Consider the following 25,032-nt stretch of genomic DNA (forward strand, 5'->3'; position numbering starts at 1 on the left):
ATATGACACAATGAACTATAACATTACATAATGGTGAACCTGTTCTATATAAACCCTCTTCCTCGAGCTTTCATCTCCAAATTCCTAACATAATGATGACAGGTGGTGATACTTAATTTAAGAAGAGCAATATCACTAAATCATAAACTAATTGATCAATGTGCAAAGGTTTAAGGATGGAGAGAATGTATTGAACAGAAGAGAGAGAGAGAGAGACAGAGAGAGAGAGAGAGAATGTTTGATTGGGGATATACACATGAATTCTATTTTATTGCATGTGATATCATCATTTCTTAGACCGTTAATGCGGAGAGATTTTTTTTATACAACTAAGATTTAGTTTTAATGTCGTAACTGTGTAAGATACTTATCTAGTATTCAAAAGGTAAAATATCCATCCAAAAAATAATAAAAATATTATTCTTACTATCTATATGTATCATTTCTTTAATAAAAATGGGACTCACATGTCTTAGTAGACTCTACCTCTAATATAGAGATGTTACGAATGATGGTATAAAAAATGATAAGTGCAGCACTACTTAAGTTAGTAGCATAAGAGAATATCTCCTTAATATGACTTTCACATTAACCATCTAGCTAACATTCAGTCACATATAATTATATATAAGTTGGTGATTTTAACATACTCCATTTTACCTCACACATACCATTTCAGTTGTTTAATAATTTTTTTTAATGTAATTTTATATAATTAAGGTGGTGATTTTTATGAGATATATGTAATCAATCTTCATTTAACGGTCCGATAAAATTCATATGAACACATGTACGTAATCAATCATTATATAATCGTCGAGGTGATGATTATATTAAATACATGTAAGTGTTTTTATCCAAATTCAATTTTTACACTTCATTTTACCTCAAACACACTCTCAAATTATTAAACAATTTAAATGTGTGTGAGGTAACTATAGAATTATTTCTACGATTAACGGCGTTATTTTAGCATGTCTCAATTATAGATTATTTGTTTAATTAGGAAGATATTGTAATATCCCAAGCTAACAGGGCCAGCAAAATTGAAAGTATAAACCTTGATCATTAGCTGAGTATACGAAGAGTTTACCTAATTTCTAGTGTCGTGTTTAACGAGCGGAGGTCCGTGTTTATCATTATTCTCCATCAAAATGTGTTGGGTATTTGTTTTATTTTTTTAATTTTGGTCTGACACGTGGTGCATGCATTTCATGGTAAAAATATGGTACAAATTAGCAGGGGCTATGTTTTGCTTTGTTAGTTCAAATAGTAGATGAAATGACCAAGGAATGATCGGCACCTCCAAGATTATAATGGCACCCGTGTTTTTTATTATTTATTTCTTGTCTTTGTGTACCTACTACCTCCTATGGTACGGGTTTGGTTAATGGGAAAGTGGGAGGATGCAAATTCTCATTCTTACTTTTTGTTCTTTGCATTTATGGATTCTTTTCTTAAGAATCCTACTAATCCCATGATCTTACCCGTTTATCGTATATCGTGTTTTCGTCATATACTATTTATGTTTAATTTTAAATTTTAAATTTTGAAATGATTACTGATCACACGATATATAATGAACAGATGAGATTACGGAATTCCTAGGATCCCTAGGAAAAAGATACGGTGAGGATCATTTTCCGTATTTTATGGTCAGTATATTTTATTTTATAGGATGTGTCATTGAGTTGTCTGAAAAAATTAACGTTAATTATTTAAAAATTTGGAACATATGTACTATTATGAGTTTGTTTTTGCTCGCTTATTACATTTGGTGTAGCGTTATCCCTCTTGACCCCGAATATTAGAGAAAAGTAGTACGATAAAATTTAATTGGGTAAATAATAAAAAAACTACCTCAACTATTAGTCTGACGACACTATCATGCCTCATCTTTTAAAATTGACAATGTCATACCTCATCTTTAGAATTTGGTCTAATATTATACCTTCCGTTAATTGACCATGAAATTTTCAATTAATATTGGCGTGACTTGATTCGAGACCCACTTTTTATTAAAAAATTAATAAAAATATTATAAAAAACATTTAATATTTAAAAAATATATATTTAATATTTAAAAAAAAATATTTGAAAACCCATCAAACCCCCCCCCCACAAAAAAAAAACAACCTAACCCCCTACAACCCAGAAAGAAGAAGAAGAAGAAGAAGAAAAAAACAAAAACAAAAACCCCAACCCAACCCAGTTCGTCCCCCACCCCCCCCCCCCCCCAAAAAAAAAAAACCCAACCCCCTGCAACCCAGAAAGAAGAAGAAGAAAAAGAAAAGAAAAAAAACCCAACCCAACCCAGTTCGTCCCCCCCCCCCAAAAAAAAAAAAAAAAAAAAAACCCAACCCCCTACAACCTAGAAAGAAGAAGAAGGAGGAAGAAGAAGAAGAAGAAGACGAGGAAAAAAAAAAAAAAACCCAAACCAAACCCAGTTTGTCCCCCCTCCCCCCAAAACCAACCCCCTACCAACCCCAAATCCACCACTCCCATCCATTCTCCACATCCTCTTCCGCACCTATCCTCCACTTTCTCCGCACACCCATCTTCCCATCACGAACCCGACGATGGCGGCATAGACGGATCTGGGTTTTTTGTTTGTTTGTTTGTTTTTTTTTCTTTTTTCTTTTTTCTGTGTTGCATGTGGGGGGAAGAAGATGAAGATAGGGGATGGGGGATGGGGTGGGGAGGGGGAGGGACGAACTGAGAGTTGTTTTTTTTTTTTTTTTTTTTTTTTACTTTTCTTTATTATTTTAATATTTAAAAAATATTAAATAATTTTTTTTTAGTTTTTAATATTTTTTTTATTAATTTTTTAATAGAAAATGAGCCGCGAATCAAGTCACGTCAGCATATAACTGAAAAATTCATGGTCAAGTAACGGAAGGTATAACATTGGATCAAATTCTAAAGATGAGGTATAACATTGTCAATTTTAAAAGATGAGGTATGATAATGTCGTGAGACTAATAGTTGAGATAGTTTTTTGTAATTTACCCAATTTAATTTATTAATTTAAAACTCTTTTGTACGAAATCATTAAATGCATAGACTAATCATGAGTTAATATTTTAACATGTGACACAATTAAGAACTAATATAAGACATGCATGCCGAAATACTATCATGGGAAGCAAAATGAAAACCTACTAACCTCAATTGTTGTTGTAGCATTTGTATGTCAAATAGACCCTCCAAAGTGGCATTCACTTGAATTCCATCCTTGATCATGCCAATGTTAACCTTTGCGAAATCAGTCTCCACACACCAAACAATTGTGGCCGGGACCATATCAACCTCCGACAGTAAACTAGAGCCACATGAAACTTTCCTGGGCCCATACTTTTTTATGAGAGATCTTGCTAAGGTCCTTGCCACCCATCCATACGCTCATTTGATTGATTTTGAAGAAAAATATCTCACAATATTTTAAGGAAACTATTATTAGTACTTCAAAATTCTCATTCTGCACTCTTTACAACTACATTTTTTTCATATTTATAGAAAGTTTAGAGTGCAAAATAAGAGTTTTTGAGTGCCAATAACAATTCCCTATTTTAAATGATACTCGTGCATAATTTCCTTTTTTTTCCTAGACCTTTTATTTTAGGAAACAATGATATATTATTGAACTCCATACAAGATTACATTATATCTTAGAAGAAGAGGTCCTGAATGAGACCAAGAAGGTCCTCGAACCAAACTAATTTGTTGCAATGGAATTAGCAAACTTAGCTAATCTATGGGCTACCCCAATGTATGACCTTGGGATGTACACAAACTGTGTTGGGGTGAGGGAGGCCGCCACTTGCACAACGTCCTTCGCCAGTAAGCTAAGCATCGACAAATCCTGAGAGTGATTGCAGAGATAGCCTGTGTGGAATCAATCTCCACCATAACATATCTAACACCTAAACTACTCGCCAAACAGAGTTCCTCTAGCATTGCCAACAGCTCAATGTGGAGTGCAGTATCGATCCCCTCATTCTTCCACACTCTAATCGCAATGATCATCCCAATCCAATCTCTAATTACCACCTCTACGCCACCCACATTATACTCAAGACATATAGCTCCATCCACATTAACCTTGACGCATCCATCAGTAAGAGTTCTCCATTTAACTTAAGGTAATTACTTTGCGGCTCTTGATAGGAGCATATTTATGCGCCTTAGTTAGCTAGTTCTTATGCATTTTTGTTATGTTTTATTCGTTAAAGTAGTCTTTTAAGCTACTTTCATGTGTTTTCAGGTTTAAAGGACATATTACATGAAATGATGCAATTGGGAGCTTTTAGAGCAAAACTGAGCTGGAATGTGGTGTATGCAAATGGAGCACGAGGAATGAACGAGGTTGAAGGTCAAAGGAGCTTAAGAAATGAAGAAATGAAAGTGAAGAGCAAGGAAGTCGGAATTGGTAACCAAAGTTTCTAAAGTTGAAAGTTTCTATTCTTGGAGGTTTCCATTGTCGTGAGTTTCTATTCTTGGCTTTGGGCTTTTAGATGACCTAAACCCTAACTCTTTGTGGACCCTAAGCCTATGCCGCACCTAAACCCTAACCTTAGCCCATTTTAGAGCCATTGTCGTGGGCTTTAGCCCAAGTCCTTTCCCTTGCCATGCAAGGGGGGGCATTTTAGGCCCAAATCCATGCATTAAGCCCTTCACCCTAATTGGCCCAAATCCATGCATTAAGCCCTTCACCCTAATTCTTCCTCCTAATTAGTGCATCCCACCATTCCATTCCATAATTTCCATTAGTGCATCCCACCATTCCATTCACACTTAAATGCCCATTATCCCATTTTTTTAGCTTTTAATTCCACACCATCCCATTATCCTTTACATCCACTAAACCATGCATCCACATTCACCTAAATAAACCCTAAATTACATCCACTAAACCATCCATCCACCATAATTCCCACCATCCACACCTTTTCCCATCCACCAAATACCTTAAACAAACATCCATTAACACCCATTCTCTTCCTATAAATACCCATTCATTCCATTCACCAAATCATCTCATTTTCCATTGTAATACACAAACACTTCCCCTTCTCCATCTTCTCCATTTCCACTCCATTCCACACTTCCATCCCCCCAACCAACCTATCCTTAAACCTTGTGCTACAACAACGAGGAAGAGAAGAGTGCCTAAACGTTCATACAATTCAAGTTTGAGTTGTTGGAATGTTTAGGTGTTTCTTTGATTTCAAAGTTTCATTTTAATTCTCTTTGTTTTGTACGTATAAGGAATGGAAGAGAAGAGTGCTTAACCGTTCATACAATTCAAGTTTTGAGTTGTTGGAATGTTTAGGTGTTTCTTTGATTTCAAAGGTATGAGGAACTAATCCCCCTTTAGCTAGGGGGTGATTCGAAACTATGTTTATATTTGCAATATGAATTGATTAACTTTCGTTGGAATTTCATAAGTTGTGGATTCAATTTGTTTAACCGTTTGATTGATAACTTATTTATGAATGTTTATTAAGAATGCGCGCTTAATTTTCATGCATAAATATGACGCTAGAATATAAGTGATTTTCACCTAATCGTTATGAACTTATATTCACAAGTAGTGGAGGTTGCTTATAAACAATCGCGTTAAATGAATTCTTGGCACGAGTTTCATGCTCATCATAGTAACGAATGCCTCGTCAACACTTATAGTTTTCATAATACTTAATGATCTTTGATTGTATCTTTATTGTGCTGTTCACGTAAAGGACTTTTGGAGAATGTTGTGAATTGCGTTGCGCAAACCCATCCAATTCATTAACTTAAGGAAAACTTGACGGTTAATTTAAGCGGACCTAATTAATCCGGAGTGTTGAGTTTCATAATTTATCGAAAGACCAACTGAGAATCAATCTTGTATGCAAGTATAACATGTGTGGAGAAGAACCCCTTAGCTAGCATTCATTCCATATTTCATCACATTCATATTTAAATTCTACCTTTAAATTACAATTTGTGCATTTAATTTATTTTCGTCAAAATCTCAATCCCCCTTTACTTTAGTGTCCAATTTAGTTAGAAAGTGTCTTAGTTTGTGTTTATAAGTGTTTTGTATTCTTTGAGTCTTTTGATTTGTTTTAGTGTTTTAATGTTTGTTTTACATTTTTGAGTCAGTTTCCAAGTGATTTAGTAATCCCTCCTAATCCCCGGTTTAGAACGATCCCTACTTATACTTATACTACAATTGACAAAAAGAGGGTTTAATTTGTGTGCGTATAAATCTCGCATCAGCTCTCTGTTCACCACTAGCCAATTTAAAACCATAGTACCAAATGACCACTCTCTAAACCACCTTCATTGGCATCCCACGTTTCCCCTCCCAAACCAAGGAATTTCACACCTGCCACAAAGCCCAAAGAACCATACATAATAACTAAAAAATCATTACCTTGGTGCTCCACCATTGATTGAAGCCATTTGCGTATCGAGATTCCAGACAATGACAATGAACGTAAACCCAATGGGGAAGCAAACCACATTGCCCTCACGAAACTACACTATTTGAACACATGCCCTTCAGTTTCCATAGCTTCATTGCACGCTGCACACTCCAGCTCTAACCTCACCTCTTTCTTCGCAAGATTACTTTTAGTCAGGAGAGTGCCCTAACTAACTTTCCAAGTAAATACTTTCACCTTGGAGGAATTTTAGCCTTCCAAATTGATTTTAAGAGGTATGAATAATGATTACTCACAGAGGACGAAGAAGCACCAATCGATGGGTATTGCACCAAACTTCTAGCCACCTGATTACCACTTTTAACTGTATAATCTCCCTCGATTACTAAAATGCCAAAATAATTGGTCCACCAGTGAATGCAAACTAATCGACCTAGTACAAATAGGGGCCACATCCTCATCTGAAAATAATGCGGTCAACATCGTTTCCACGAGAAAGTCTCTTTATCAATTAACTCATGTACTTTCATATGCTCCTAATCAATATGAGCAACTGACAAAATCTTGAAAGAATGTGGTCTCAGAAACCATTATCCCTCCACACCTGCATTGTCGCTCCATCTTTGACAACCTATCTGGCCTTTCCTACCAAACTTCATGTGCTTTTAAAATGCTACTCTAGCAATACGAACAACTCTTTGGGGTGGTCACCTACCAAAAGGACAAGTTAGGAAAGTAACGTGCTTTAAAAAGCTATGCTACAAGAGAGTCAAGTTGATGAAAGAATCTCCACCGTTACTTTGATAGAAGCCAAGTTAAAAGAAAACAAATCATGAAACCTTATACCACCTTCCTCTTTCGGTTTACAAAGTTTCTCCCAAGACCACCAATGTATTTTATGTGTATTTGGATCACTTCCTCACCAGAAACGAGCCATCAATTGGTGAAGATCATCACCTAAAGTCGTAGGGAGCAAGAAGCAATTTATAGCATACGTCGGTAAGGCCTGGGCGACCACTTTAATAAGGAGCTCTCTCCCGTACTACTCAGACACGTCCTTTTCCACCCACAAAGCCGTTTTAGTACTTGTTCCTTGATAAACGAAAACATTTGTTTCTTATTTTTCCCCATAAAGGTAAGGAGTCCCAAATACCTCTTATGGCACTCCACCGCCTAGACCTCAAGAAAATCGGCCAAAGAAAGATGCTCTTGTGATCCAACAATTGCACTAAATGCGACATTGCTTTTGGAAAAGTTAACTGCTTGGCCCGAAGCTTAAGAGTAAACATCCAATATTCATTGTATCACAGCACACTCATCAATACTAGCTTTCCTGAATAGTAAACTATCATCTGCTAAGACTAAATGGTTAATACTCGAAGCTCCCTTACAAATTCAAATACCACTTAGCACCCCACTCTGTTCCTTTTTGGCAATAAAAGCCAAAAGTCCTTCAACACAAAGAAGAAAAGATATGGAAAATTAGGCCCACTTGCAGTAGTCTTCTTGTCAGAATAATATACCCCTTAGGCTAGCCACTTATTAAGAACAAATAAGAAATCGAGGTTACACACGCCATTGCCACTTCCAATCCCTGGCATATCCCAATTTAACCATCATAGATTCCATAAATTTCCATTCGACTTGATGATATGCTTTACTAAGATCCAATTTCAATGCCAAATATCCATTACCACCAACGAGTTATCAGAAATCAATCTACTTGAGACAAAAGCACTCTGGTGTAGCGAAATAATGGAAGACAATATCTCTTTGATGCAATTAGCTGATACCTTAGCCCTACATAAGTTATTGGGGGCGTAATTAAGTCATGTCCTGAGGCTCATTAATTTTTAGGACTAACACTTAATGTTTTAAAAGACTAGCCTCAGGCCGCGCCTAAGCGGGTGGCTTGCCACCTCTATTTTCTAAGAGTCGGCGTAAACATCATATTATCTTATTTCTTTTTTAATGCTCTTCAAATTCCCTATAACTGCTTTACTCAACCTTTCTATTCCTTTAAATTTTCTATAATAATTGCTCCAATTAGCCTTTTTTCATTTTAAATTCCCTATAATAGCTCCACTCAGCCTTTATTTCATCTTAAATTCCCTATAATTGCGACATTTAGCCTTTATTTTCCTTGAAATTCCCATGGTCACTCAACCTTATTTCTCTTGAAGTTCTCTATAATGCTTACAATAAAATAAATAATTACAAATTTTAATTATATGACATAGTTTATAAGTACAACTAGACTTGGTAATGAAGAAGATGTTATTATCTTTGATTTAGTTATAATTATATTTGTTTTAAAAAGTATACTATTTTATAAATATATATATATATATATATATATATAGGGATATCCGTGAGATGCCTCGCCTACGCCTTCACCTTTTAATGCATTGCTAACACTACATGCGTAAAGCAAGTTTCATGTAATAAACGACCCGAACTCAGAAAGGACCAGACAGCCACAACCACATCTGACTCCACAATATGCCAAAACTCCTGATAGAAAAGTGGAGACATGCCGTCTGAACCCAGAGCCTTGGATGGATGCGTTTGAATTAACACCATCTTAATCTCATCATCCGTGTATGGTTTCAAAAGATCAGCATTCATCTCTAGAGTAATCTTCAAAACCACCGTATCAGTCACCTTATGCAAGGCATTTTGCAACGTACCTTGAGATCGAAAAATCTTCATGAAAGACCCAACCACCATTTACTCAATACCAGTTGGCATCTCCTGCCAAATCCCATTCTTATCCCTCAGACCCTTTATGGTATTTTTCGTCTTCTATTAAAAACCCGTTGGTGAAAGAAATTCGTATTACGATCCCTTTTTTTCAACCATTGTGTCTGTAATCATTGCCTCCAAAAGATCTCTTAAATAACAAAACACCTAAGCTCGAAGAGGCCCAAGCACGCTGGATTACATTCTCACACCCCTCTCTTTGTAGCCACATTTCCTCAAATTAGGATGCACTGAATGCGAGCTTTGTATTTCCACCAACAGTGGTAAGTGATTAGACTTGCAAGGATTCAAATGACACATTTTAGATAACGGGAACAACTGCAACCAATAATTAGTAAACAACGCATGATCCAAACAACAATTCTGGATAAAGTTGAACCCACCATACCCCATAACTACTAACTGGTAATTCTGGCTAGCATCACGAAAACTATCCATCTGACCTTCCTATTAAGCATACCCCCCAAGTTGTTCATGTACGCTAAGAATTTTATTGAAGTCACCGATGCATAACCAAGGTAACGATCCTTGCTACCCCAGACAAAGACTATGATAAATGCATATCCGTTGTCGCTGGATGTCTATAAAACCCGATTAATCGTCACCATTACGATGTTCCTACTTCGCTACACATCAAATCTATATGATTCATTGACGATGACCTCATAACTCCACTACATCAGCCCAGAAAACGGGCCGCTGCTCACCACTAAATGGGCCAGACCCCAATGGAGATGTGGGCCTAATATCCATAGTAGATGACCCATCTAGAAGAGGGAAATGTCTACCCAACAATAATAGTGGGCCACAACCCAAGCCCACACCTCTAGCCTTACTCAAACTCCCACTATCTACGAGCGCACGTTCACCTATCTCCACGTTCTGACTACCCACGTTAATATTGACAGCGGAATTAGAAAAACCTAAAGGCAATCGAGTCACAGAATCCAGACTCCCATTAATCAAGCAAGGCTCTAAAGAATCCTCTGTTATTCCTTCAATTACCAAGTTTGGTTCTGGTAAGTCAACGCATGTCTCCTGCCCTCATTCCGCCCCACCTCCAGTTGATTCAGTCTTTGCCAACTGTTCATCCCCCTCCACCAAAGCAAACTTTGGTGCCCAAACCTTCCATTCATAGCCTGCTTCCTCCCTTGCGCCAGTCCTACATAGCTATATAACCTCAGTAACTCTTGTCCTGCCTTTAACCATACCCTATAGGGATCATCAATATGGCACCCGTAATAGAGCATACAATATAGCCCTTTGTGGTCCAACCTACCACAAATAATAATACGCTGGCATTCGTTCGTATTAGAGAAGAACCCTAATCTAGCCACCCCTTTCAAAAGTTGGTAGGCGAAATTGTATACCCCTACACAACGGTTAGAATACATTAATGCCCACCTTGATACGCATAAATTCACCCACGTACCTACCATCCCTATCACAATCTATCGCCACTAATCTCCCCATGGCCGCCCCCAGTTCCTCCCTCATTCGCTTTGGCATAAGGGCTGAAGTCAGCCCATATACACGCACCCAGAACATTTGTTCCTGTAATGGGAAGTCCACAGGCACATCTAAACCCTTAACCTCCGCCAAAATCAATAGGGTTTTACTAAAGTACCAAGGATTACCACGCAGCACACACTGCACTTCAACGTCCGTATTAAAATAGAACAAAATACGATTGTCCCCGATCGCCATAGCCTTTGCACCCATCACTATGTTGGCTCGTGGTGCCTTTCACAACAACACTTTGCCAACCAAGAAGAACTTGGAACAGCGCAATCGTCCTGTAGCCATATCACTAATCTCCACCTCCAACCCCTCTTGATCATTCGGTTGAAACTTAGAGCAAAAGAGCCAAAGAAAACTCTCCATGATAGCGACAACCAAGTCGCCACCATCGTACTTTCGCACATAACCCTAGCTCTTTTTTTTCCTCTCACACAAAGAGACTCGGAATTAATAATAACTAACTTTTTTTCCTAGACTTTATTTTTTATCATCTGAGTAAACAAATCAAGCATAAATAAATAATAAAATTAAATAAAAAGTAAGGATGTCTATGCAATCAGAGTAAAAATAAAAAAAATAAAAAAAAACTAAAAAGTGCTAGTTTCATTTCTAATTATCATTCTAATTTGTTGGCTGTTGGCACTGGCACCAACAAAATAACAAACCAAATGCTTTCGGGTAATGCCCAATAATATATGAAAAAGATAATATTAATGAGATTAAATTTATAAATAAAATTTACAAACTAAATAACATATTACTAATATAAGAAGAACGTTTATTAACGTTTAATTAATAATTTAATCGCTAATTTCTATATTATTTACTTTTTAAAAATTTATTTACAAATTTAACCTTTTTAACCTTACTTGTTTGAAAATATCAAAAGATGTAGGCTCCCACTCTCGCTCTCTCTAGTCCAATCACAATTTTAACTCTCTCTCTCTCCCTCATTCATATACTGATCATAGCAGGACTCTTCAATCAAATCAGTTTCCAGAGCATAGCAGCTGGCTCAACCTTTATCACTATTCCCACGTGCGCTCCCACTCCCTCTCACGTGTCACTCAACTGGCTTCCCCTCTATCCATCTATGTCCGCACTGCACCAACTTAAATTTGCAGGCTTTTTTGTATTGGCACTTAACCCCATTGGTGGAGAACAAAGGAACCAATAGGAAAACAACCCTTCACCTCTCTCTCTCTCTCTCTCTCTCCCCACCCTTATCCTCTTTTATACGTGATACCCAGCAGGCAGAGCTGCATCCTGCTCCTCCCCCCATTTCTGTGACAATTTTCTCTGAGCTCAACTCTTTGTACCCAATAGTTCCACCCAAAAAAATACAACCCCATTACTCCAATCAGAACTAACACACTCACTCACACGCACAGAGAGAGAGAGAGAGAGAGAGAGAGAGAGAGATGGAAATAGGTGGGAACATGGACATGTTAAGCCATGATGTTAACAACTTTAGCAGTAGAGAGCAAAATGGTAGGAATAACTCACAACTTCCTAATAGTTGGGTTATATGGGATACTACGACTACTAGTCATACTACTGTTGCTCCCACTAACAACAACAACCACGTATTGTACTCCACGGCGGCTACAGCCGTCACTGTTGCCGCCATCGGGGAGGAGGCTTCTAGCTCTACTACCACTGGTGGTCACGCTCTCTTCACGGGTCATCCCTTGCATCATCAGTTCTCTAACATGTACAGTTGTTGGGCAGATCATGGCGGCGGGCCCCACTTCCACCAGGATCCACACCTGATGTGCTTGAAGCTGGGGAAGAGGCACTACTTTGAGGATCATGGAAATCATGCTCCGCCTCTGGATGAGCGGCACGTAGCGGGATTCCCAGTGGGAATGATGAGCAAGAAAGGCAAAGCAGCGGCAGCAGCAGCGCAGTTGTATGGTGCTGGGCAGCCGTTGGCGTTGAAGGTGGTGCCACGGTGTCAGGTGGAGGGATGCCACGTGGCCCTGTTGAACGCGAAGGAGTACCACCGGAGGCACAAGGTGTGTGCGATGCACTCCAAGGCTTCCAGGGTCACCGTCTTGGGCCAAGACCAGCGTTTCTGTCAGCAGTGCAGCAGGTCAGTAGTAACTCATCACCACTGTCTACTCTGTTTCATTCCTATCCATTTTATGCATGGAAAACTGAGAAGAAGAATTGTCTTTTAAACAGTTCAATTACATATCATTAATTAAATTTTTAGATAAAGTTATACATTATATTATTAGCAGCACACTTTGATATATTAAAATTACCCAACTACTACTGTGTATTAAAAAAAAAAAAGTTGAAGTATTTACATATGTTTCCATAATGTGATCCTTTTAAATTTTAATAATACTCCTTCAAATTTGTGACTCCTAATCGAAAACTTTTAACCAATCCCTTTTTGACGTACTCCAATTTCATGGACGTTGTAACTTTTGAGTAATGATATTCTTACTATAATTTTATATCATATTTCTTTACCATCTTAGGTGCCAGATAAGTTAAACAAGCTATATTATTTAATTTCAATTTTTTTATTAGTTAAAACACTTAAATAATCTTAAGTGGAAGATGGAGATTACTCGTATATCACAATCACCATTTAATCAACAATCGTTTTGTTAATTATTGATTAATATTTTGATTAAATGTTAATTAATTTAGATGATGTGGTTGTCCAACTCATCTGCTATCTAAGATAGTAAAGAAATATAATATAAAATTATGATAAGAATTTTTAAGAGACTGCCTACGCTTCAAGTTAAAACTAGTTTTGTGTCGTTCTCCAAAAAAAAAAAAAAAACTAGTTTTGTGTCGGTTGCTACACTAAATTTAGTCCGGATGAGAGAGACTTTAATTAAATTTAAAATATTAAATAATATTAAAACTCACTCTTTGCCCTCTGTCTCTTTTTGGCCCACCCTCCATCATCCAATGTTCAGAAAAATAAAAAGACATTTAGAGTTTGTGAAAAATAGCTAGTAATATTGAAAATGCGAAGTTAAACTGAATAGTAAAAGTAGTTTTTTAGTCAAACTAATTCAATTAGCAAAAATAGAACTAGTGTTATAAATTGCTCTTTAGTTCTATTAACTTTTATAAGTGATTCTTTCTGTTCAAGTGATTCTTATGGGTATCGTAAATGATATTTTGTATAAAAAAAATTCATAACTAAGTGGCGTTTGAATGGAGGCATTCCAAATCTCGGGACTTAGATAACATTAGAAAGATCCAACTGTCGTGTAATACAATTCTTAAGAGTTCTCATATGGTTGGAGTTTAGAGATAAAACTAAAAACGTGCAAGGGTTGATTTGTAACACAAAAATTAGATAAAAAAAAACAAAAGTTTTAACGAAACATTTTTAGTACCGTTCAATTTAACGAAAAATGACATTTTTACTCTAAAAAGTCACTTCTGCTACTATTCACTTACAACAACTTGTTGTTTTTTTATTTATTAAAATTCAAAATTTTCAAATTATTTTCATAAGTTTTCCATAAAAATAAATAAACTTTTGTAGGAATGAGAAAGACTCAATGGGTGACTAAAAGTAACCAAAAGTACTTTTGGGCCTAAAGAAGAATTTCATTGTTGCTTTTCTTTTGTTACTGTACTATTTAAGAGAAGTAACCAAATATACCATTCATAAAACTACAGGGATTCAAGATGTAAAGGCAGAGCGGACAACTTTAACTAACTTGATTGAACCCACGTTTGTGGTTCTTATTCTTTCAATATAATAAAAGAAAAACTAATGAAAATAATTTTAAGAGATTGAGTTTTAACGATAAGGACAAAATAAGGGATAAAGTCATCATTGACTTTTTAGTGTAAAAATATGGTTTTTCATTAAAATGAACAATACCGGAAGCTTTTCGTTAAAATTCTTTATAATAAAAAAGAGATACTATAATGAAAATTTTAACATTGGTTCGAAGACCATCGTCTGGAGTGACTAACTCGCCTTGGGCTTAAGCCAACTCTATACACAACTTTTAAAGTTGGTGTCCAAAAATATTCTGATCTTCAACAATTTCACTTAAAAGTCTAAAACAACTATATTAAAAAGAAATATGATGAATCATATTTTACTTAATTAAACTCTAATGGTGGTTAAATTGCTTCTTATAGGTTCCATGTAGTGTCAGAGTTTGACGAGTCGAAAAGGAGTTGCAGGAGGAGGTTAGCAGGGCACAATGAGCGAAGGAGAAAGAGCTCGCATGATCCTCTTGCTAGAAGCTCTTCTCAAGGTGTGTATATTCATCCTTATTACGTTCTTTTCTTGTTACTTTTGGGGTTAATTTTTCATTTTGGTAAGTAAAAGTAGGAGAGTATAGATGCGTACAGCTCAAATGGTAGTTTTTTTATTTTTAATTTTACCTTTCAGGATAATATTTCTCTCATGCTCAGTAAGCAGGAAAGTCCTCATTCTCCACTAGTGTTGTATCCTCATAGTTTGAATTGTTCATTCTTTTTATCATCAACTAAAGGTTATCATTAGGAAAGTTCATTTCATTTGGAAACTCTTATTATGACCGTAGATTTGTTCGACACATATGAATGGTTAAACAGCCTCCAACTGGAATGAATTTCTAGAGATGATGATAAAGAGAATATACAGTTTTAATTATGACGTTGATACAGTGAAATGATGCCACGTTAGAGGGAAATTAATGAGGACTTTCCTCTTTACTGGGAATGAGAGAAGTATTATCTTGAAAGAAACGGTAGTTGTTTTGTTTTGTTTAGGCTCATTGAATGTTTCTAACACACTATATAGTATTTTACGTTGTCATTTGTCTTTAAGGGTCTAGTTTTTCGCCAAAAGAAAAGAAGACTATAGTTATAAGTAGGTTTCCAAAGAGTTGGACATGGTAGGGATATAGCTCTAATTGTAGAGTATTTCAGTCCAATATTTACAGCAGAAATTCCAGCTCACTGAAGTTTTGAGATTAATTTATCTGTCGATTGAAATCCTGTTGCTAATCACATGTTGCATCTCGAGCGGCAACATTTAGCTTTGTGTATTTACCTGCATATTGATAATAATGGAGATTTCTTAATTTGTTAACAGACAATAAGTTGACTGGGAGGTTTCAATACCTATCTTCTACGACAGGACGTGCTCTCTCTCTTCTGTCATCCAAGACTACGCTTGAATCTTGGGTATCTCCATCTGATCTCTCCTCAAGGTCCAGCACTGCACTTCGTGAGCTCATTGCAGAAAACCGTGCCGCCAACTTAGCTCGCCAGCTCATGTCATCGGACAGAAACTGGGACTCATCGTCCCATAACAACAATGTAACAGAAGACTTGTTTTGTGATCATGGACAATCATGGTCTAACTCAGTTGAACCCCACCAGCACCAGATGTTTCCTGAAAATCAACACGATTGGGACAGGTTCCATGAAAGTAGTGGGGCGCATTTAACGCTCGATCTCAGGCGGCCTCCGAGTCAAGCATACGGATTTATGTCTGAAAGGGCCAAAACAAAGGCTGAAGAAGATCAAGAGTGTGACTTGTGGAACTCCTTTCAGGGAACTAGTGTGGTCTAAATTTGAAATTTTTAAAAGTCAGGTGATTCTTTGGTTGCTTTGTTTAGTGTGATGGCAATTAGCCAACCGGACAAATTAGGGCAGAGTTTTTTCAGTGCGACGGCTGGTAGTATCTCGTGGAATAACGACATGGTGTTTTGGCAAACAGTTTAAATTCTAAATTATAAACTTAGCATGTGTTGTAATTTGAATGAATTTCTATCACATCGTGTGACATAGTGACAAAGCTGATTCATTGTAGAGTTGTATGTTTCCTTCATTTATTGATGGAGATTGATACATTTTACTCAGTTTCTGATACGCTAAATATTAACACTCAAACTAAACCTTGCAGAAAAAGTAATCATAGTACAAGTAAGTAAGGATCGTTCTATTTCGGGGTTAAAAGGCTTGCTAATCAATAAAACTAAACAAATAAGTAAATAGACAATTGGGGTTTTGAATCTATTAAATATAGTTAAAATTGAAATTGAAATCAACAATTAAACCAAAGGTCGTGTGATTCAAGCTATTTACTTGCTTTGGCACGATCGTTTAGGGCATTTAGGTCGAGATATGATGTCTTGTACTGTACAATGCATCGCCTTACTTGTCGTAAGGATTTTGTGCTTACAAGTACATTTTTCCAAGCCTACTCATTGGGGAATTGAATTTCTATATCATCCATGGTAAAGATACTAAATGACCCTCTTTTGACAATGGATTCAAGGGAACAGTTGTGGACACAAGAAGGAGTATTATAGTCTTAATTTCGTTTGGAGTGTGATTGTGTAAATCCTAGTAGATTATTTATAGGAATCCTATATTCCTATGAGATCTAGAAGATTTCCTTGTACAATTCGTATTACTTGGAGAGCAAGTTTCTCCTTTTCTTATTAGTCTAAATAAAGGCACAAGGCATGAGAAATATCACTCGCGAATTCCTTGAGCACTTCTCTCTCTTCTCCTTGCTCCCGGTTCTCTCCCTCTCTTTTTCCCTCGATAAAATAGGCCTAGAATAGAACACATATTTTATATTTCATCACCTTCATCTACTCCATTTATATTTCGTTGCAGTGTATTGTTGACACACCCTCAATTTATGAGTGTCTAATGTAACAGTCCTAATCTTGTACATAAATTCCTTAACAAAAATCTCTTCAAGAAATCCATCCATTCAAGTCCCACACCAACGTTGCCCAATGTCAATTCTACACCTCAGAACTTCGTACGTAATTATATAATTAAGGTGGGGTCATGTTTGCATGACTTGATTCGCTTTAAACAAACAAACAAACCACCATACATGCAAGGACAAGCCAACTCATCGTCGACAAATCACGTTATACATCCAAATGGACCTTAAAGTAAATCTTATTTTTATCCTCGTCGACATATGGTATGATCATCTAGATTGTATAAGGTTGAAATTGGAGTCAGCATGCACACCACGTCTGCACGACATCAAGATTACACACATTTGGCAAAGACGAGCAAAGCTTTTAATCGTTAATTATCTTCAGAAACCCTTCCTTCTCATCAAAGTCCAAGAGCAGCAACTCCGAAGTTGACAAGGGTCGTCCTATACTTACTAATACTGGCATACATGACTAGGCTGACCAGATGTTTGAAATTTACTAGTGGAAAAAGTGCATGGAGAAATAATTGCTTTGTACATGCATGCATGCTGTTTAAATAGTGTAGCCAGTGCTTCAATATAGCATCCGTAGCCAACTACTTTCCTTAGCAAGGGTAGCATAATCACCAACTTTTTTCCCCCACATTAGCATGCAACCGAAACTCTATAACAAGAAGATCAAAAGCTTGTTAAAAACAAATCCTAAAAGATTTTAAAATGAGTACCCAACCATAATTAAACAAGGAAACACAAAAAGTTAAAATTTTGCCTATAAGGTTTATGTTGAGAATGAATCCCACATTAATGAGAGGAGGGACTTTGCATGCGCTTATAAGTAGTTGAGCTACTTCCCATATTGCTAATTGGTTTTATGGTGGAACCCCAACTTTCCTCTTGGTATTAGAGTAGGTTGTCTCATATGTGAAGCCCTACAGCCACACGTGCTCCACGTGTTAGACTTAAAAATTCCTCAAACATGAGGAGGCGTATTGAGTTAGACTTAAAAATTCCTCAAACATGAGGAGGCGTATTGAGAATGAATCCCACAATGACGAAAGTAGGGACCTTGCATGTGTTTATAAGTAATTGAGTTACTCCCCATATTGTCTATAGTGAAAACCCAACTTTCTTCAATTTGTATGAGGACAATTATAGAGACATTTTCAAGAAGATTTCAACTCTAAAAGAGTCTTTGCAAATTAGATCTCAAAAAATTATAACAATGTAGACCTATTGCAAAGCAATAAGTATATGTCAAGCATTTTGTTGAAAGCTGAGCTCACTAGGAACCATAAGATTATAAGAACTCTTAAATTGTATTGGGACAAAGAAAACAATGTCCATGGGTCTAACCACATCACCTAATCACTGTGATGACTTCATAACATCAAGTGAAGCATATCCAACAAATCAAACAACTCCATCCCTTCGCAAATAAATTTGAAAGAGATCCAGTAAACCAACATGAAAAAAAAAAAAAAAAGCCTCTCATAACGAGAGAAATCAAAACCATCAAACTCCTAGCGAGTTTCTAGAAATTATTAAATATAATAAAAAATAAAAGCAGCAAAACAGCACCACTCCACATCCTCCCGACAGAGTAGCGCCTTACCAACTAAACCTATAGTGCCATACTAGCTAAACCCTAACTTGACGCAATTCGACAATTAAAGTGATGGAGCCAAAATCTTGTGTTGATTGTGTGCGTGGGTCAAAAGATGAACACTATCCCAACATTTCACAACAACAATTCGGGACCAAAAATTAAACTAAGGGCAAGGGAATAGAGTAAAATGACCAAAAATCATTGTTAAGAAGGGTTGTTGCCGACCCTAAGGCCCCAGGCAGGAGTCGGCGACATAGGGGATTTTACCGTCTTATTAGGCTAAAATTTCTGATAGAAAGGCGTACTTCCAATAAAAAAAATTGTATGTTACCAACAAAAATTAAACAATAGTAAAGTAAAAAGACTGACGTACCTTGCGAAATTGACCAAAACTGAAATTTTGCCCAGTTTGAGTTCTCTCTCGGCAGGCTATTGATGAATTGGACCACAAGGATTTTATTTTTTATTATTATTATTATTTTTTTTTTTGAGAAAAAAGTAATAATTATAATGAAGGAGGCCCAATATGTACAAATTCAAAATATAGACCACCAATAGAAACCAAAAAGAAGCCCAAAAACGTACTTTCGAGCCAACATAGAAAAAAAAATTAAAAATAAATAAAAAATAAAAATCAACATCCCCTGAAACCAACCGACGCCGATATCGGACGCCTCTTTCCACCCATCTGAAACCAACATCCCCTGCTAACATTTGAAATCAAACCATACAAAGTCCCAAAAAATGGAAGAGAAGAAGACTCCAAATTCCTCCAAAGAGCATAGCATCGTTCACCACTAACCAACCAAAGAAACCAATGGGAAGAAGCCCATGAGCAGCAGTGCCATCAAAGGCACCCTGAGGAAAGGAGGTAGTGTAAACACCTGAGTCGGAACTCCACACAACATCTGAGAGAACCGCGAAAAGCAAAAGAAGTCCTCACACATTGGTGATAATAGCTCTCACACAGAGAGAGAAACTCAGTAAACTTTAATACTAATAAGTTTATTGAGTAGTTTTATAATGACCTTTAATATTAAAAAGTGAGATTTTATTCTAAAAGGCCTCAATGTAATTACCAAGAAAACCTTGTAATCATAATTTGTATATTATTTTTTCAAAACGGGATTTCCAACTATATCATCACCTTATACATATGTCAAGTGTTATGGATTGACTCCAATCTACATATGTGAAGGAAGTAGGTTGTCAAATAATCATAAGAGCATCCTCAATGGAGGCTTTATTTTTCTTGAGTGTACTACATTTTAAGCTTTAGGGAGAGATTTTATCCCCAATGAGCCAGAAATGAGGCTAGATCCACCACTTGGGTTAGCAACTTTCTTTATTGGGTAGCATAAAATTGGGTTACATCTAGCCCCAAAAAACAGTTGGTCCCACGAGAGAAGTAGCAACCCATGTGAGTCAAATTCTATCACCTTGCCTCCCCTTGCGAATACATTTATATTATCCTTTTATTCTTTTATTAATTCCTTTTTTTTTTAACATATTTTTGTTCCAATGATCCTCCCACATTTTGTTTGTTTGTTTAATGCTCAAGACATAAAATGATATAAGTTATTCTACTAAAAAGGCTCACTTTTATTAATCTAAAATTTAGATTTCCCCCTTGAAACTTTAACACATCATATATATTTTTCCTGACTTAAACCCGTTTATTGGGTTTTAACCAAAAAAAATCATTAAATATGCTTTATGACTCAAATTACAAAATTTTAGAGTCCTAAAATACACGTTATTATGTGATGAAACATTATGTTGTGTTTATTTGTAGTTTATTGTAATTTGGTTAATTAATGATTGTTTTGAATTTCATAAGAATTAAAATTTCAAATTGATTTAACATTCATGGGCATTGGTGGGTGAAATTTTCAAACAAAATTTTTCAAAATTGTATGATACTAATTTACCAATTGGTGCTAGGTAAGTACGTCAAAATCAAATTATTTCAGAGGCGCGAAGTGAATTTTTGTATCTTTCAATGAATGAAATTGAGATAAAAGAATTTAATCCAATGAATGGTTCATAAGCAATGAAATCTAACTTTGTCAGAATTTGAACTTGAAGACACGTTCAAAAATCAATTTAAGAAAAATTAACACAAAAAAATTATCGCATAACCAAATTACTACATAAATATATATATATATAGCCTCATATAGAGTCCGAAAGAATAGCCCCTTATTAGGAGAAATTCTTTTATAAAGTCTTAGAGATTTCTCTAAACTCTAAAATTGACTATATCCACTATTTTTTTAGCTCTGTATAAAGTTCCTCATTGGAAATTCTCTAAGCGGCAAGCAGTTGAGGAGGATGAGTAAAAACAATAAAAGAAAGAAAAGAAAACCATTTTGCCTTTCACAACAAGTAACACATTCACCATATATGCTGATACTTTTCTCTTCTCTCCAGCTGTTGTTGTTTCAAATGGGCAAGACAGGTGATAAAATTACTATCTACCAGGACCAGGATCAGGATATGCCATTTTCCTCCTATCACGTGCATGGCACGTGAATGAACCTGCCACCATACCCCACCACGTGGCAGAACTACTAAAGCCTAAAGAAGTATCCACGTGCAGGGTTTGAAAAGTATGCTTGCTCTTGCTCGCTCTGTGCCACAGAAGCAGTGGCATTAAGATCAGTGAAATTGTGGGGGTCCCTCAAATCCCGTCCATCACGTGTTTCCTTTTTCTTTTCAATTTCAATTTCAAATGATTCATTTACTTGTTATGATTGTTAATTAATTGCAGATTCTTATGATATTTTTCAATATGAAATAGGACGAGTTTTTTAGTCGTTAGATTTTTATTTTTAGTATTCATTGTGAACGTAAGATCGGTCTATAAATTACGTGTTCAAGAAATTAAAAGACATAGAGTTAGTTAGGCCTAGACGTGAATTAGTTAAGATGGTAACTAATTAGTTAATTTAGCCTTTAACTTAACTTGACAAGTTTTAAGACCAACCCTTACAAATTTATAAGAACAAAAACACTAAGTGAGCTTAATTTTAGGAATTGATGCTCCAGTTTTCGCTTTGAAAAATTTTCGAGTGATTTGCTATGTTTTTTTTTTATTTACCTGAGCCTTCTGTTCTCTATTTTTTAAAGATCATGCTTGTGTTCTCTTATATGAGAATTTACTTATCTCTCACTTATAATTAACGTATTTTTACTGTACGAACATTATAATTGGAATTGTTCATTTTCTTTATTATTATCTAAAGATTATATCTAAAAAAAAAAAAATCGTTCGATTTGGAGATTGTTTAGTTATCCATACGTGCCAAACCAATAAACGGTTTTGGTAACAAATAGCATCCTTACGATGAACCGTCAGTGTGACATTCCACATTGTCTAAGGGAGTGATCCTTGTATGCATATTCCCATCCCTACCTAGCACGAGGCCATGATGGCGTGGTCAGGGCTCAAAGCGGATAATATCGTGCTACAGTAGAGTCGGGCCCGGGAAGTCGTCCTGCCCGGGTCGGGATGTGACAATTTGGTATCAAAGCCTAACCCTGGCCGTGGTGTGCCGACGAGAACGTCGGGCCCCTAAGGGGGGTGGATTGTGACCTCCCACATCACCCAAGGGAGTGATCCTTATATGCATATTCTTATCCCTACCTAGCACGAGGCCTTTTGGGAGCTCACTGGCTTCGGGTTCCATGGGAACTCAGAAGATAAGCAAGTAGCGCGCGAGAGCAGTCTCAGGATGGGTAACCCATTGGGAAGTTCTCATCTGAGTTCCCAGAAACAAAACCGGGAAGGCGTGGTCGGGGCTCAAAGTGGACAATATCGTTCTCTCGTTGCGTATTAATTTTTAAAACAAAAACGTCAAATTTCTTCAATAATATAAGGGTCACTCCAAGGGGAGCAAGTAACTACAAGTCACAGGTGCAACACTATTTTAGCGTCCCCTTGCCAATAATTCAATCTAATGTAGACAAACACTTACACATATCTTGATATTATTAATATAAGATACATCAATATTATACTAATGTTATGTAAGTTGTTCGTGACACGACAAAAGTAAAGATGTAGACTTTACGACCCACAAAGTTGGAAGCATTGGAGATTGGGGAGCTGAGGGTGAGGTTGCACTTATACAATGAAACAAGATGTGTACCCCATTTATTCTCTCTGACTTCTCTTTTAACAAAGAGGTTGCAATACTTTGATTGTTTGCGCGCTCGTTTGGACCACTGAATACTGGTGACGACTACTACTCCTCCATCCTCTATGTTCAGACTTGAAAGCTAATCAGAAAATATCAACTAACCAAAGTTTGGAGTTGGACCACCCCACTTTTTATACAAACCTTTTAATTATTAGAGATTAACTTAGAGGTTAATTAATTACCTATGCTTGAATAGTTTTGAGGTTCATTAGTGTAGTGTCTGGATTAATTTCTAGGTTAATTACCAGTACTTTTGAGGTTTATAACTATAGCTATGTTTGGATTATTTCATATTTTTTTAAACCATTGACATTTTGTATGGAGTAAAAAATAATCCAAAAAATTATGAAAGTGACATGTGGACTTTTGGGTTAAAAAGACAAGATTACCCTCGAGACAAACCAGGATTCCCACGCGCATGCAACGGACAATAACGGTTCAATCAAGGAAGAGTCAAAAGTGATCAATATGGTATTTATTCAAATCCCTTTCATCACTCCTCGTAATCCCTTATTGATTTTATTCAAAGGGTACATCCCAAAACTTCCTATTTAAATTAGGAATAATTGCCATGTTAATTGCAAAAAATTATTTTACATAATATCTTGCAATTATTCTCCAATTGTCACTATATATGGCCAGTCACTCTCCGCCCAAAGGGTCGGCCACCCTCCTATAAATACCCTAATCATCCGATTAAAAGGCTAAGCCATTTGCTACCAACAAACTCCTAAAAACATTCTTTTCAAAATTCTAATTTTGGCATCGAAGATTCTTCGGCCAAAGGGCCCTAATTCATCGTGGGCGCATGAGGCTTTTGGCCTTAATCTTAGGTGTTATTATTTTGCAGGTGCATTTTTATCAAAGGAAGAGACGGCGGGAATTTGCATCCACATGTTGGTGCTTTCATTGAGAGTTTGATTCACACGCTCAAAGAAGACTCTCTCATTCAAAGTTTTTTATTTCTCGTTCGTTCGTAAACTTTTTCGTATGTTCTTATTCCTAGAATTTTTTAATTCTTTAAATAGACGTAGGAGAAAAATACAATGGTGTGAAATTCGAAAACCACAAGGAATGGAACTTCCTACGTTCAAGTATTTGGACCAAGTGATGGAGATCGAGACGTAACGCTAGCATAACGATCCACGAGGCTTAACACAATGGCAAAAGGAGTAACCTTTCCACGAAGGAGCACCACCACCATGGCAGTCATGGCAACTGTCATGGTAGTGAAGAGTGGGATAGCTCCATGGCAGCGAGGCCACAAGGAGCAGGGAGTATCGAGGCAGCCATAAGCCCAGGCCCATGCCACTTAACAACAGCAAGCCCAAGCCCCAAAAGCAGCCCAAGCCACTGCCCTAATAATGCAGGCCCAAGCTGTCAAAACCTAAGCAGATGTGGTAGATGGAGCAGCCTAGCACTCGCAGACCTAAGGCAAGCATGCTCCAAAGCCGAGCCCAGGCCCATCACTCATGTTCACCGCACGCAGGGCAGCGCACGCACGTTGCCTACCTAGCAGCCCAAACCGATCCAAGACTGGTTCAACTGTCCTGGCTTTGGATTTATGGACCGACGATTGAACCAAGGGTATTTTCACCCTCTTTTCATAGATTTGATCCATCTTAGCTCAAATCTCACGTTTGGTAGGGGTGGGTTCAAAACACCAAAAACCGAAAAAAACCGAACCGAAACTCTCAAACCGAACCGAACCGAATCTGGCCAGTTTGATTTCGGTTTTTGAGGTTTGAAAACCGAACCAAACTAATATATATATATATATATTTGATTATTTTTTTCAATGTTTATAAATAGTTTAGTCATACAATT

At 36.7% G+C, this 25,032-nt stretch overlaps 1 protein-coding gene across 2 annotated transcripts; it reads left to right on the forward strand.

Annotated features, from left to right (window-relative positions):
- Positions 1-216: 216 nt before the first annotated feature.
- Positions 217-16,526, forward strand: LOC103962234 (squamosa promoter-binding-like protein 7). 2 transcript variants are annotated; one of them, XM_048566771.1, is made up of 4 exons: positions 217-234; positions 12,106-12,810; positions 14,853-14,971; positions 15,796-16,526. In XM_048566771.1, exons 2-4 carry the CDS (start codon positions 12,137-12,139, stop codon positions 16,275-16,277), a joined length of 1,275 nt encoding a protein of 424 aa, XP_048422728.1. In that variant the 5' UTR covers positions 217-234; positions 12,106-12,136; the 3' UTR covers positions 16,278-16,526. The 2 variants fall into 2 exon arrangements, with proteins under 2 accessions (XP_048422728.1, XP_009373188.2); XM_009374913.3 differs by lacking the exon at positions 217-234 and having other exon boundaries at positions 11,842-12,810.
- Positions 16,527-25,032: the final 8,506 nt, after the last annotated feature.

This window comes from the organism of the source record quoted next, unplaced genomic scaffold (genome assembly GCF_019419815.1).
Source record: "Pyrus x bretschneideri cultivar Hongxiangsu unplaced genomic scaffold, Pyrus_bretschneideri_v1 Contig43, whole genome shotgun sequence".
NCBI classification, from domain to species: domain Eukaryota; kingdom Viridiplantae; phylum Streptophyta; class Magnoliopsida; order Rosales; family Rosaceae; genus Pyrus; species Pyrus x bretschneideri.